Here is a 16,227-nt window from a genome sequence, read left to right on the forward strand (position 1 = left end):
CATTGACTGAAGTAAGTAGCATGACAAATACGAACTTTTCCGAGAAAATCCGATGGAAAACAATTATGCACTACATCTATAGCATGTTTTAGCTCATATATGAAGTAATTTTCGTCTGTCTAAAAATAGGTTTCAGTATAGCGTGCACCACGCACCTTAACGAGAAAAACTGCGTAAGGTCAATGCCTGCGGTCATCTGAACCGTCCGTACGAGTATTATGTCGATCTAAATCCATTCCGTAAATTATTATCATCATTTAGATATTCGGATTTCCTAGCGATGGCTAGCTTCAACAGTATTATGCTGCTAAGGCCCACGGTCCTAATCCTAACTATAGTAAATCATCATCATCATCATTATCATCATCATCATCATATCAGCCAGAGGACGTCCACTGCTGGACATAGGCCTCCCCCAAAGAGTGCCACAATGACCGGTCTTGCGCCACCCGAATCCAGCGGACTCCCGCGACCTTTATCAGGTCATTAGTCCACCTTGTGGGGGGCCTACCCACGCTGCGCCTTAGAACCATTGCACGTAGAACCGATGGCCGTTGGGGCGGAAAGGTTCTCGAGTGGCGACCACTCACATAAATCACTTCAATGTAATTTAAACCATTTTCAGTATGCACAGAGTTGCATTTGTTTTGTTTCATTCGATTTGAAAACAGAAGTATAGTTGGTCAAGCAAATCTTGTCAGTAAATAAGAACAAAAAAACCAATACTCGTCCTTTTCTTTTGGGTGCTAGTACTAGTGTAAGACAAATATACTTAGTATGATTCTCTCTGTCTATGTCAAACATATTTTCTACACTATTGGTTTTAAATTCAACTGTCAAGTTTTATTGTAGGATTTAGGAAAATACAATAGGAAATAAATTAAAATTTTGATCTTCCACCAAGGTGTGCGGAAGGTGCGTGTGGATAGAGTTATTTACATATTTTTATTATGTAGCTACAATATATGTATGTGTATTTACAGGCTTTCTTTTATCTTAATGCGCACTTTCGTAAATCCTTATGTCACTCACTTTCTTATGATGCAGCTTACTGTATCTCTTATTTGGATTTTATTAGTACTTCCTGATAAACCAAATTGTTTCAAATAATCATGACTATGTATTCTTATATAGTAATGACCTGTGGTAAAGAACCTTTGAGGCTTACTTGCAGAATAAAAATTTCAATATTTCCCACATACGGCACTGCAAACTTCAAACATGACATGTGTTCTATTTTCGACGAGTAAGACTGACATTCGATTGTCATTTTTGAAATGTCAGCCTGGTAAAAGGTTAAAATCTTAATTAAAAACGTTAAAGTTAAGTTTTCTTTAAACAATTTGCTGCCGAAGTGGCCGTATTGCGGGCACCATACGAAGTGTGCATAGTCATCGTTAAAAAGATGATCGATGAGACCATAAACTTCTGCATATGATATTCAATGGCCACTATTATAACATATAATTTATTCACATTTTTACTGTTCACGATAAATTATAAAAATGACCAATAGTAAAAACGTTTCAAATTTGAACAAAGTTAAATACAATTACATACTTACCGTGTAGTATGTATAATTTAGTGCGAAATAAACATGTTATAAATTACTACGTGGTGCAAATCATGTGAACATTGTTAAGTAGTACATAGTATACCTAGGGTTGCCATATGAAATAGTTGATTGACAAAAATCCTGACATTACCCTCAAAATCTAGACATTTCCTACTTCTTCCTAGGCAACGTAAGAGGATAGTGTGGATGCAACTTCAGGAACAATAGTTATTTGTTATACAAGGGTGCAAAGTTGTATTTTACCCGCGAGTGTCGAATTGAAACACAAGCAAGCGAAAGGATTCTATAGTTGAACCACGAGCGAAGCGAGTGGTTCTAAAATAGAATCCTGAGCGTGGCGAGTGTTTCAACACACGAGAAGTAAAATACATTTGCACCCGCGTGTAACACAAAACTTTTCACCTCACTATAGCGAGGAAAGTGCAACATCCACAGGCGTTAGATCATCTTCATCACTGGAATCACTAATTTTTTTACGATATTATAACAAAAAACTCTGGAAGTTGTTTTTTTTACACGAGAAGTTTTTAAGTAAAAAATTTGTTGAGTTTCTGACGTATGAAATGTCAACGATGCGTTTTGAAATTGCATCGACTCAACTTGTGCGTTCAGAATTATATTTAACATCATTATAAAAAACAAACGTTTCTTATGGAAATTTAAGGTTTATGACTTAAAATCATTAAATAAAGCTAAATTTGGTATTTTTTATTAGATTCTCAAACCATTTATTTAATGATAACTAATATCGAACGAACCATTATCATTAGCGTTTTACGTTTTGTTATCTGTCAAGCTACTTAAACACGCTCCATCCAAGGTCAAATTACTTTCCCCACTAGTGGATAAAACGCGTTTTTCCCCGCTTGTTTTGAAGGATAAAAGACAACTTTCCGAGCTAGTGAGGGGAAAATCAAATTATTTTATCAAATATTATGATTTGTGAGTCAAACTTAAAACTGAAATAGATGTCATATAGTAATATTATAAGGAAGGGAAAGCGCTGGTGGCCTAGCGGGAAGGGCGCGCGACTTGCAATCCGGAAGTCGCGCGTTCAAACTCCGGCTCGTACTGAGTTTTTCGAAACGTATGAACGATATATCTTGATATTTACCAGTCACTTTTCGGTGAAAAAAAAAAACATCGTGAAACTAAAAACCGGCCTAATCCCAATAAGGCCTAGTTTCCTCTCTCGGTTTGAAGGTCAGATATCAGTCGCTTTCGTAAATATACTAGTGCCCACGTCAATTCCTGGGATTAGGTGCCAAGCGGACCCCAGGCTCCCATGAGCCGTGGCAAAAATGCCGGGACAACGCGAGGAAGATGATGATGGTAAAAAAGTCACTAATAATAAGCCCTCCAGTCCGTTCAGCCCGGCCTCCGCCACTGGAGGGCTACGTCACTTTTTCTTTAGTACATGACATATAACATCAATTCAGGATAGTTAATGGTCATTTTCTACGAACGCTCCCCCCCGACTCTCTAAATCTCGAAGTTTTTGAATCTACTAGCTCCTTAACGCGATTTACTGTAGCTACTGTCTATCCTTCTTTTTCCTTTGCCAAATTTCTAGATAGATTCTAGCAGCTCGTTGAGGTTTTTTAAAAAACCTGATACTCGCCAAGTCCGGCCCAGCCGCAATGCTGACAAATGACCAAAAATGCTTACATGTCAGGAAAAATACTGACGTACGGCAACCCTAGTTAACTTTTCGAACAATGGGTCATTTAGCGATGACGGTAGCTCATTTAAATCTAGTCAGAAACCATTTATAAAGGACTTTACAATATAGTGTTATCTGATGAAATTATAACTACCCTTGAGATGTAAATTCATGTAATGAAGTGCTTAACTAGGCATCAACTGGGGTCTAAATTACCGTTTCCGCGGTTGAGGAGGCACGTAGCTATTCGCTCTGAACTGGGACCTCGCGTTTTGAAAAAAACTTGCAATAGTAGACAAACTAAACTGTTAGTAAAGGTTCGCTTTTACCTACCTACCTGCAAATTTTCATTAAAATTCGAACCAAGAAGTAGAAGTATCGGTCTGATTCGAACTTTAAGATACGTCAAAAATTTGCTAAAGATACGATATGGATCGGATATATGTAAAGTTCGAACCTGAAGTTATCTTCTTTCGTTCTTATTAGTTATCAATATACCCTATACACTCTATAAAAAAAATCTAAATTCATAGACGCTGACACTTGTATAGTAAGCCAATCAAATTAGATTTTCTCGAAGAATTAATTTGCAGCAAGCTGGAAATCATTCATTTGCCTAAATGCGTGTAATCCGAGTTTGCGCAATCCCAGCAGGCGGTGTGAGTTTAAGTGTCTACGCAACGTCAACACTAAGTTAAGACCTTTGAGTCGCTCGGTCGATTAGTTCACGGTTAATCAGACGATTGGCACGTAATTGTACATTTTCCAAATCTTTTTTTTTAACTGTAATTTTTTTTTTGTTTTTTTTTTGTACGATGCACATCCCTGGTGCGTCGGGTGCGAGCCAGCCCCAACCCCATTCTGCGTTCGGTAGCCGTGCGGTTTGACTGCCCGTATTTGAGGCATTGCGATAATTTGCATGTCTCTAGAAGTACCTATTATGTTTAACTATTTAGGTAGGTACTTCTAGAAACATTGCCCTAGTAATTATTTATTTCTATAAAAATGTAGATTCTAACATAGCTGTAAGTACATACTAATCATATAATATAAGTCTGTAGTCACGTGAAATAAATGATATTTTTTATTTATTTATTTTTTATGAGAATCGTACACCTAGATACACATCGGAGACAGTAGGTAGTCTTTTGTTTAAACATTTTTGTTTGGCTAGCTGGTTGCATGGCGTTACGCAGCCAGGTTTCTTTTCCACCGTTGCTTTTGAAATGTTAATTGTTCTATTTCAAAAAACTGCAACCGATAACATTGTCACCTGCCAGTATTTTCTAAAATCACGCACACACGTGCTTACGAAATTTAATTTCACGTAATTTTATCGATTCACCGACACAATCGGTTCGATAACAGAGCTTGCGAAACTCAAGTAATACCAACATGAGAAAATAATTAGATTGTTTACAATTCAAAAACGTGAAAAATTGTGTCAAGGGTGGACACGTGGATAGTGTGCAAATGTAATGGGTCTCTGACACTAGAGACGTGTAAGTGATAAGGACTCTCAATCTTCATACAATGTCGCATTCGTTTACATTATTTTAGATGACGATAGCGTTGTACCGTTAAATGGTGGCTATGACGCCAAATACATGCACCAGCTCACTAATAACGTGACGGCTGACGTCACAACACATACAGTTGCATTAGACACAATTAGGTATTGAATGGGAACGGATTCCGTTCAATACCGGATACGGCGGAAGCTTCAAACTAACGATGAAAAAAGAACAACAAGCTAGGTACTCAATACGCTAAATAGCTAACACACTGACACTCACTGATGCTAGTCATCATATTACTCGCACCTCACACAGTCACACGGTTGCGGGACACCGCGGACACCGTGGTAGACTTATGGTAGTCGCAGTCGGTGTAGGTGAATTGAATGTAAGACTATCTTTGCTTCTTTATTATTTCCATTTCTCTGGTGATACAAATTATCGAATTTGCTGTTCGAACCGGTTCGCTGCGCTCTGTTGTAAAAGGATGGGCACCATAATTACCTACGATTCGCGTTTACGTTTTTTACGGCGCAGGATTGACATGCCAAAATTTGGTACATAAAAACTGGTCTGCTTGCCAGTGTTTGGTACAAAAACGACCACGTGCAGAGCATTAAGTATAATGTATGAAAGTTCGACCTCCAGATGCCTTTCTGGTAGCCGGAATACCTACTCTGATTGTTTTGTATCTGCTTACTGCTGCTGCTGCAGTTCGTCTTTTTTTTGTTGAAGATTATTGTTCTGAAAATACAATCAATATGGGATTCTTCAAGAAGCGGGTATTTAGGGTTCTCAAGGGTCGGCAATGCTTAAGTGGCTCCTGTGATGTTGCTTACGTCCATGGGCGACGATGACTGCTTCCCATCAGGCGGCTCGTCTGCTCGTTTGCTGAATATCACATAAAAAAAAAAACAATCCAATAAACTGGAGAATGGGGCAAAAAGTCTGTTGCCTACAAAAAGATCGTTCGTAGCTGTAACCGTAAGCTATCACGGGTTTCCCTCTTGGTTACCTACCCGTATCTTACATTAAGATAAAACATCCGAGAAATCCTGATAGCGATCAAGTGTTGCCAACACGACCGGATTGCTCGCCTGACGGATGTTGCTAGTATTGCAAGAGGCAAATTGACATCTTCCTACGACCTGCATAGTCTCTGGTGTGAATTTGTAATGTTAGGCGTTGCCATAGTTACGGTTAGTTGTCCGGGAACTAAAGTGAGGTTTAGACTAGCAAGAACTTGCATGCAATTTTCGTTACAATGCAGTATCTGATCAAACTTTTGAATACATTTTCGGCAATGTAACTTAAATTGCATGCAAGTTCTTGCTAGTTTAAACCTCGCTTAACTCTTAAAATCCTGATTTTATGGAACTTATTTAAATTTATCAAACACGCTTTTTGTGGTATTTAAATATCTTATACCTTTAAACGAGCAATTTCTTGTATATATGTATATATATTTCGGGGATCTCGGAAACGGCTCTAACGATTTCGATGAAATTTGCTATAAAGGGGTTTTTGGGGGCAAAAAATCGATCTAGTTTTATCCCTGGGATAACGCGCATTTTCGAGTTTTTATATGTTTTCCGAGCAAAGCTCGGTCCCCCAGATATTTTGTATATTAAGCCCATTACATCAATAAAATTAGTGATCTACAAAGCATGTCAGTAGAACGTGGTATGCAATTTCTTCTATAACAAACTGTCCAGGTTATAAGCTATAAGCATGTCGATAATTTTGAAGATCGACTTTCCTGGCGATGAGGCCCGAAGCCTCGATTGGATTATATAATAAATTGTGCTATTTATTTATTTATTTAACGCCTAACCTGATTTCTCCTTCGTTGCGTTGCGCGTTATTTTTGCCTTTTCTGCTCCTCTGTTCTCTGTCTAAACTGTAGGCCGAGCACATGATTGACGCGACAGTATCTCGCCGCGGGATAGACTACCCGTCTCTTACTAACTGTATGAATTAAAGGGGGACGGGTAGTCTATGTCGCGGCGAGATACTCTCGCGCCAATCATGTGCTAGCCCGGCTGGAGCTACATATCGAGACTACTTTGAAAACCACTCGTATCTTGTTATGTCAATCAAAAGAAAAACGTGGTAACCATGTATGGAATCCATACAGAGTTACTGCGTTTCAACTTTGAGTATATAGCACGTATACACCGTGTTTTTTTTAATTCCGTTAAATTCGACACGTTGCTTGGTACATTAATAGAAGCTACCTGGTATATAGCTTTTTGTAAAATTCGAAAAAAAAAATATTTTTTTCCTTTTTCATACAAAATAAATGAATATTGCATTGTTAAGGTCCTTTAGAGTTACGTAAAAGTTAGTGTGACATATAATGAAAGAAAAGTAGGTAATGTCGGAATTGTCAAACTAAACCTACCTAAAACCTCAGTAACCTTCTTGTAGTGAATAGCTATCAATGGAAAACTCTTTACTGACGAAACTAAAAAAAAAAAAAAATTTAAAGGCAATGAAGAATCTTTTACACAGGCTCAGCAATTAAATTTATTTATTGAATATCTCAAAAACTGTAACAGTTAAAATACTAGTTTCTTAGAGAAATTAACTTTATTTAACCTGAAGAATCTCCCCTTAAAATTAACGGAAATCAAAAATAACACGGTGTATAACAGTATGAGCTGCGAATTTTTTTCAAAGTAGTGACGATAAGTATGTCGTGCGTGACACGTGGCGAAAATATCGACGTCAACGCGACAATTGTCGCGTGTGAGTGACTTCCCTAAGTGGTGGGAATCAGTGCGAAGTGAGTATTGAGATTGGTGCGGATGCGGGGATGCGCCCCGGTCCCAGACATCCGTGCTAATTTGGAAGACAGTACTGCATACTACTGCCGATTCCTGCTAAGTTAAGAAAGGAACTATAAGGATCGTCTTGAGTCTTGACCGAATGAACGCTGAAAGTTACTCGGCGATACCTTAAGAGTCCCCGGCAAGCTCAGCCGAATTGCACCTTCCCATACAAACGTAGTTCCGCTCTCATTTTAAAACTACGTGTTGGATTGTAATGAAACTTTGCACATACAATGACATGAGGTATATCTAGGTCTGTAATTAGTTTATAAAGCACCAGTTTATAAAACAAACGAAATAGAGTAAAAACAAGTTTTGTATGAAAAACTTAAATACGCTGAATTTTTTTAACTATGGTATTTGAAGCTAAAAACTAATTACAGACATCCCACCCTCAGACCAGACCTCACCCTTATCCTATTGAAAGTATAAAATTTCAGAGCAAACTAGATAGTTGTTTAAAATGAGAGCGGAACTACGTTTGTATGGAGAACCGAGCTTGTCGGACGGGGACCCTTAACAATATTTAATATCGCCAAAGCAATGCCAGCAACTATCAAATACAACCTATAGTTCCTTCTTCGCGTGAAACACTCAAATTTTTGCAACATCCTCATTCCTCATCTTTTCTTCAATCTGTGTCGTCTGAGTCTTCAATGCCTTGTTTATTTTTTAAATTATGTTTTCCTTCCTCCAAACCTGTCCGGATCCGGATGTAGTTAGTCCTTGGGGGTGACTAGATAGGAATATTAATTAAGTTTATTAAGTGATATCCACACTTTGATTGGCCCTCGTTACCTGTCCTCACATATTGAGATAACACACATGCCCCACCGCGGGAAGAACCCAGTATGGTTTGACACTTCACATTCAATGTTGAATTTATTCGTTACGTACCTTACGTGACAAACATATTTATATCTACATTTTCAATTGGTACAGTAAAGTCCTGTTTTATTTTTTCTAGTCAACTAGGCGCCAGGTGTTTCAATTTAAGTGAAGATATTTAATATAAAAAATATACTTGTACAGTTAATCATAGTAAGGTGAATTGGGTTAACTTCGAAAGCGTTGTAATTTAAAAAACGGAAATTGTTAGCGATGCGCTCACTATACAAGTACTTATACATATATTTTGTAGGTAACTAGTTAAGTTTTATTTTAAGGAAACTTTGTCATATTAATTTAGATGTTAATGTCTAATACTTAAGGTTCAAAATTGTATGACGTATCTTATGCAAGTAATGTGCATTATGTTGCTATGCGCCGGCGGCAGTCCGCTGCTAGACGCGATCGGTTTCACTCGACTCTGTATTCAAAAATCGGATTAAAGTTCATTGTTAAGTTCAACTTCGCCTTTTCATTCCTCGTGCCAGTGCCTATGATCTACAAAGTGGTCTTCGAACCGGATTATGCACCGAACGCCTAGAAAAATAGAAACACGCAATGCGAAGGCACGTCGGGAGCGCGAAGAACACATGGCGCGCGAGCGAGAACAAAGAGAAAGTGAGGTTATACCGCCGTGCAATGAAGCTATGCCCGATGAAGTCAAGAAACCTTTGGATCCGATGGTCAAGAAGTTTCTACAATACAAATTAAACGCGACAAGCAGCATAAAGTCGGAGCCGATGCCGCAATTTAAGCAAATTCCCGACACGAAGCCTGCCGCGTCACATGTGGGTGCCGTCCCGAGCAGCAAGGGCTCACGAAGATCGTCAGCCTCTAAAGAAGCCAGGCGAAAACAATTAATTTTGGACGCTGCAAAGGAAAAGGCTGCGATTCAAATGGACATAATTAATAAAACCTTAGACGCGCAACTTGCAGCTCTTAGTGGTAGCGAAGAGGACCTAGAGGAATACAGTTCACAAATCGATGGCAATTTACCTCTTCGCAACGATATAAATGCGTGGGTTGAGCACCAAAGCAACCACACGGAACTACCTGAGGAGCGGCAAGCCCCCGACAATGGAGTCACAACGGGCGAGTTGCACATTTCAGTTCCAGCACGGATGCCTGCACCTGTCATACCCTCTGCATTCACCGAGCAAGCTCAGCCGATGCCAGCGTCTAACCTAGCACCGCGCGCCGCCGCCGATGGCCCCATGCCGGCAGCGCCGCCGGCGCCAGAAGGTACCGTCAGCGCGCTCAACCAAACAGTGCAATTATTGGCCGGCGCACTTAAAGACCTATCGACCGCTAGCAATCAAGTGCCTAACGCTAGTCTGCTTAGTCGCATTAGCACACCTAAGGACCTACCTGAATTTTCAGGTGACCAATTAGAATGGCTTCAGTTCAAACAGGCCTACCAGGAGTCAACTGAGGTCTGTAAATTTACAGATAAAGAAAATTTATGGAGACTTCGTAAATGTCTTAAAGGAGCCGCACGAGATGCTGTCGCTGCATTGTTTATCAGCGCCACGTCGCCCGACCGGGTAATGTCGACATTGGAGCTACGTTTTGGAAACCCAGACAGCATCATTTCTCGTATTCTGCAAGACATCAAGAAGCTACAGCCTTTACAACTCGAATATCATAAGGATATAGTTATGTTCGCAGTGAAGGTTCAAAATTTCGTAGAAGCTGTGCGAGCAGTAGGACGCGAGGAGTACCTACACGGCATGAATATCGTCTCCATCATCCTGTCCAAGCTGCCCACTGTGCTCATCTCAAAATGGTCAGACTACAGTTTTAAACTCCTCCAAGATGCGCAGAAATCGAGGTTAGTCATTCTATCGGATTTTCTTAATGACGAAGCATTGAAGATTTCTACAACTGCAAGTTTTTTAACAACTACGCGCAGCGATACCTTTAAAAACAAGTCTAGCGAGCATTCATCTTCCCGTACACAAACTATTTTACTACAAACTGAAGTAGGCGATTTAAAATGTTTATTTTGCCGAACAGCTGTGCATAAGTTAACGGAATGCAAACCATTTAAGAAAGCGTTGCGCAAAGTACGATGGCAACATATAAAGAAACATGGTTTATGCTACAAATGTATTATCTCCAAGCACGAACGCGATACCTGCAAGGCCCCTGCGTGCGACAAGGACGGTTGCGGAGCTCCACATCATCGCCTACTACATTATCCGGTAAACAACAGTGCGCGTGACGTCATGGCGGCGCCCGCACCGCGGCCGAGTGCAAGTGTACCGAATAATAGCGCGATAAACGGACCCGTGCCGCGCGAACCCGCGTTCAAGCCAGTGACGGAAACTTTAACTCATATAAATGCGACCGACAGCAGAGTGTTGTTAAAAGTAGTACGAGTGTGTGTTCAGGGACCTAACGGTATGGTAAATAGCACTGCGCTATTGGACGATGGATCTACCATCTCATTAATAAGTGCCAATCTCGCGCGTCGCGTCGGTCTACATGGTATCTCGCAGAGACTGGTCGTTCACGGTGCGTTTAAAAATGACGGGCTCGAGTACAAATCGACCAAAGTGAATGTCGACATTAAAGGTATGGACAATAAGGTTTATAATGTAAAATTGCGTTGTGTTGAAGAATTGAGTTTGCCATTACAAACATTGTCTGTTTTAAAATTAGTTAACTATTCTCACCTAGCAGATATAAAACATAAATTTTGTACCACTGATTCAGAACCCGAATTATTGTTAGGTCAGGATAATTTACATGTTGTGATACCTATTCAAGTGAGGGAGGGCAAAAATAATGAGCCATCAGCTACACTCACCCGTCTCGGCTGGAGCGTCCATGGGGAAGTGTGCGTGCCGCGGATTGTCCGTCCGTCCAGGGGTTCACCATCTGTCGCTGTCCATACTAACCTTTTTATTGCAGATAGCGGATCAGATCACGATACCACTTCAAATGAGTGCCTCCTAAGGGAAATCCACGAAGATGTTAGGCGCTCGTTTCTGCTAGATTCCATGGGCGTGACGGCGCACGCACGCCAAAAGGCCGACGACGGCCGCGCCGTCGCGCAGCTGGAGCGCTCCGCCGAGCTCATCGATGGGCGCTGGTACGTCGGCCTTCCGTGGAAGGACGAACACCGCCCCATGCCCGACTCCCGCCCAAACGCACTTACCAGGATGAAGGGTATTGAGCGCAAAATGGGTAAGGATCCAGGATTCGCCGACAGGTACCGTGAGAGGGTCAATCATTTATTTGAAAATGATTACGCTATGGAACTTACTAATACCGAGGTCACGCCGAAGACTTATTACTTACCTCATTTCGGCGTGGACAACCCGAACAAGCAAAAACTTCGTCTGGTCTTTGATGCTGCAAGTCAGGTAAGTGGTAGCTCTCTGAACGATTATTTGCTCACAGGGCCCGACCTATTGTCATCACTTTTAGGTATAATGCTGCGCTTTAGGGAACATCCAATAGCAGTAACAGGTGACATTAGGGACATGTTCTTAAGGGTTAAGATCCAGCAAGACGACCAGGACGCACTGAGGTTTCTGTGGAGAAACAACCCCACAGAAAACATAAAGACGTACGCGATGACGTCACTCATTTTCGGTGCAAATTGCGCTCCATTTGTCGCGCAATTTGTTAAAAATAAAAACGCCCAGCGATTTGAATCGTCGTTTCCCGCCGCCGTCGAAGCCGTCGTCAACTCGCACTACATGGACGATTACATCGACAGCCTGCCCGACGAGGCGACAGCGATCGAAATGGTAAGGAATGTCAGTGATATCCACAGGGCGGGCGGCTTTGAAATAAGAAACTGGACGAGCAACAGCGTTGCAGTTTTAAACAGCGTGCCAAAGGAGACCTTAGGTACTGCTGCTGTAAGGTTCAAAGTCGGCCAGCAACATGAAAGCGAGCGTACCTTGGGTCTCATTTGGTACCCAGCTGATGACATATTGGGCTTCGATTTGTCATTAAAACGTATACCGAGCGACGTACTTAAAGGTGAGAATAGGCCTACAAAACGTTTAATGCTAAGAGTAATTATGTCAATATTTGATGTACTAGGTTTCTTAGCACCCTTTACGATTCAAGGCCGAATCATGCTTCAAGACGCTTGGCGCTTACAGGTGGATTGGGAGGATTACATTCCAGATCAGATTTATCACAAGTGGCGAAAGTGGGTCGACCTACTAAAGGTAATTAAAAATATCCGTATACCTAGGTGGTACTGCGCAGCCGCGCGGAATGCAGTAAGGGACAGCCAATCGGCGACAGCGCGTGCGAGTGAAATGCAAGATTGTGCGCCTACGCACAGTGCTACGAAAGGCTACGAGGGCGTAGCTCCATCTACATGTGCTACGACCGCATCGAGTAGGTACTCATATTATAATAATTTACAAGTGCATTTTTTTAGCGATGCATCTACTCAGGCGATGTCAGCTGTGGGCTATTGGCGCTGGGAACACAACGGTACTATTCATGTTGCATTTATTGCCAGCAAAGTTAGAGTTATGCCGGTAAAACAGCTGACTATCCCGAAGGCTGAGCTGCAAGCTGCATTGTTGTCGGCAAGACTAGCCGATGCAATTGGAAAGGAGCACAAACTGACGCCTGCGAGGCGTTACTTCTGGTGTGACTCCTCAACTGTGATACATTGGATTCGCAACAAAAATCGTACGTATAAGGCCTTTGAAGCAAATCGTTTGGGGGAGATTGACGACCTTACCCGCGTCGACGAGTGGCGGTACATTTCTACTAAACTAAATGTTGCCGATTTAGCCACGCGGGACTCGTTTGATCTAGCCCTACAAAATGAGTGGTTCAAAGGTCCTTCTTTCTTATACGCTGACGAAAGTCAATGGCCTAAAAATATTACACCGACCGGTAACAAGGAGGAGATAGGTGAATGCATAGCAGTCGTCCAGATGCGCGACGAGCCTGCATGCATACCAGTGCCGGACCCACAGCGCTTCTCTTCGTGGCTTCGTCTCACCCGCGCCACGGCCACAGTGCTAAAGTTCATCGCCAGGTGCAAAGGTCAGGCGGCCGAGATCGACTGCGCTACGATGGAGCGTGCCGAAATATTATTGCTAAAACACGCGCAAAACGAGTCTTTCGGGGAAGACTTAGGTAGAATTAAGGCGCACGGGGCTTTACATCGCGCAAGTAAGTTATTAAAATTATCACCCGTTTTAGATGCAAATGGACTACTTCGCGTGGGCGGGCGCATTGACGCCGCATCAGATGTGCCTCTGGACGTCAAGAGACCCGTGATCCTGGACGGCCGCCATCAGGTAACAAGATTAATTGTTCGGCATTACCATGTGAAAGCGGCCCATGGAAGTCAGGAGATGGTGGTCAACGAAATAAAGCAAAGGTATTGGGTAATTAAACTTAGACCTACTGTTAAACTCGTGACGTCAAGGTGCATGTTGTGCAGGATAATGAAGAGCAGACCTCAGGTACCTCGCATGGGAGATTTGCCAGAGGCCAGAATAGAACATCATCAGCGACCCTTTTTTCACTGTGGGTTGGACCTTTTTGGGCCAATGGAGGTCGCGGTGGGTCGCCGCAGAGAAAAAAGATATGGTGTTCTATTCACATGCCTCACAGTACGGGCGATTCATATCGAGCTGGTTGCCTCCCTCACAACTGACTCGCTCATCATGGCGTTACGACGAATGGCGGCGCGGCGCGGCTGGCCGCGCCATCTGTACTCGGACAACGGTACTAATCTGAGGGGCGCCGACACAGAGTTGCGCCGGTCGATGGAGGCGCTAGACATGGATGTGCTAAAAGCTGAGGGGGTGAATAACAACATGGACTGGACTTTTATTCCCCCCTCCAGCCCCCATTGGGGTGGGGCGTGGGAACGTTTAATACGTTCAGTAAAGACGGCTCTCAAGGTCGTTTTAAAAGAACGAGCACCAAGGGACGAAGTTTTGACCACATTAATGGCAGAGGTTGAGAACATGGTCAACGGTCGTCCATTGGTGCACGTGTCTGTCGATCCTGCTGACGGTGAGTCTCTTACTCCTAATCATTTCCTTTTAGGATCATCATCGCGACTCCCTCTCGTAGGAGAGTTCGATGATTCTGATCTCAACTTGAGGAAACTATGGCGGAAGGCGCAGAGGCTCGCTGACATGTTTTGGCAGAGGTGGCTAAGAGAAATCTTACCCACCCTCGTGCCTAGGACAAAATGGCTGGAGGAGCAGAAGCCGTTAAAGGTAGGAGACCTCGTTCTGGTCGTGGATCCCAACTCTCCCCGCAACATGTGGCCGAAGGGGTTGATCACCCAGGTGTTTCCTGGCGGAGACGGTCGCATCCGTTTAGTGGAGGTGAAGACGGCTACCGGGACTTACCGGCGGTCCGCGGCTCGCATCGCTCCAATTCCCGTAAGTTTAGAGTGCTGAGTCAGCACTGGGGTGGGGAGTGTTAGCGATGCGCTCACTATACAAGTACTTATACATATATTTTGTAGGTAACTAGTTAAGTTTTATTTTAAGGAAACTTTGTCATATTAATTTAGATGTTAATGTCTAATACTTAAGGTTCAAAATTGTATGACGTATCTTATGCAAGTAATGTGCATTATGTTGCTATGCGCCGGCGGCAGTCCGCTGCTAGACGCGATCGGTTTCACTCGACTCTGTATTCAAAAATCGGATTAAAGTTCATTGTTAAGTTCAACTTCGCCTTTTCATTCCTCGTGCCAGTGCCTATGATCTACAGAAATTATGTAAAAGGATCCCATGCCCCAATGACCTTCGATCTGAATCCTTTAGTTTTGTAATGTTTTTGTAGCTTAAATAATATAGCAACTGCTTTAAGCAATATAGTAGGTATCTCATATTTACTTCAAAGTTCATTGTTATAGAGATATTTGGCAACAAAGTTGAACAATTTAAGGCCAAAAAAATGGTTTTCTGGCCATAACTTTTGTGTTACTTAGTTTCAAATTAAAACCTTAGACAAATTTTTAGAGACGTCATAGACGAACCCAAATATGTAGATTTGGTATATGTAAGATTGCACAGCAATCGAGATACGAAAAAAGTGTTCTTTTTTTAAGACAATGCTTAAAATAATCATAAATAAATAAGTATTCATTTTTTTCAAAATCCGGTAGACAAAAATGGAGATAAAAGATTAAAGAAGCGATAGCTGTTTGTCTTATAATTCTATATGTAGTGCAAAAGTAGGAGATACGATTCAAAACTTGTCAAAAACCTCGGGTAGCCCCTTAACCTTTCGTATGCGCATGTCAAAAAATTGCCATTAAAATAGCAATCGTGACAACTTCATGTTTAAGTTGAATATATATGGAGCAGATCTGCTCCTAAGCATACGAAGGGTTAATCATACTTTAGCAACACTTACGCTACTGCAAACGCTTACCAAGGCATCAGAAAGTGCTCCTATAGTTTAGTAGTTATTTGGCATTTTTAAAATTATCCCGCCATCAAAGTTACCTACCCTAATGCGCCTAATATGAAGATAATATGTACATTTAAAGAACCGGAACGAGTAACATATATCTTTTGTCGAAGGTAATAAAAGGTAGCTTCGCAATATTATAAACTGTAGATATACATTAAGAAGCAATATAAATATAAAATAACATGAATTTTCATAATTATTTTATTACAAATGCATGAAAGTCAAAGACCTTGGTACTTACGCAAGCTGCTGTAAGCTTATGCATACATAATTAATGAAATATGTTCTTCCTACTTTGGTATTAAACTT

The 16,227-nt window shown here is 41.7% G+C and overlaps 2 protein-coding genes across 2 annotated transcripts in view; both read left to right on the forward strand.

The window, feature by feature from the left end:
- LOC134745980 (putative inorganic phosphate cotransporter) overlaps positions 1-16,227 on the forward strand; it is a 77,258-nt gene that overhangs the window by 3,867 nt on the left and 57,164 nt on the right. The gene's annotated exons all lie outside the window — the stretch shown is intronic.
- LOC134745966 (uncharacterized) lies at positions 8,719-15,147 on the forward strand. The gene has a single exon (XM_063680113.1). It carries the CDS (start codon positions 9,003-9,005, stop codon positions 14,889-14,891), a length of 5,889 nt encoding a protein of 1,962 aa, XP_063536183.1. The 5' UTR covers positions 8,719-9,002; the 3' UTR covers positions 14,892-15,147.

The sequence above is a fragment of the Cydia strobilella genome, chromosome 12, assembly GCF_947568885.1.
Source record: "Cydia strobilella chromosome 12, ilCydStro3.1, whole genome shotgun sequence".
Taxonomy (NCBI): Eukaryota; Metazoa; Arthropoda; class Insecta; order Lepidoptera; family Tortricidae; genus Cydia; species Cydia strobilella.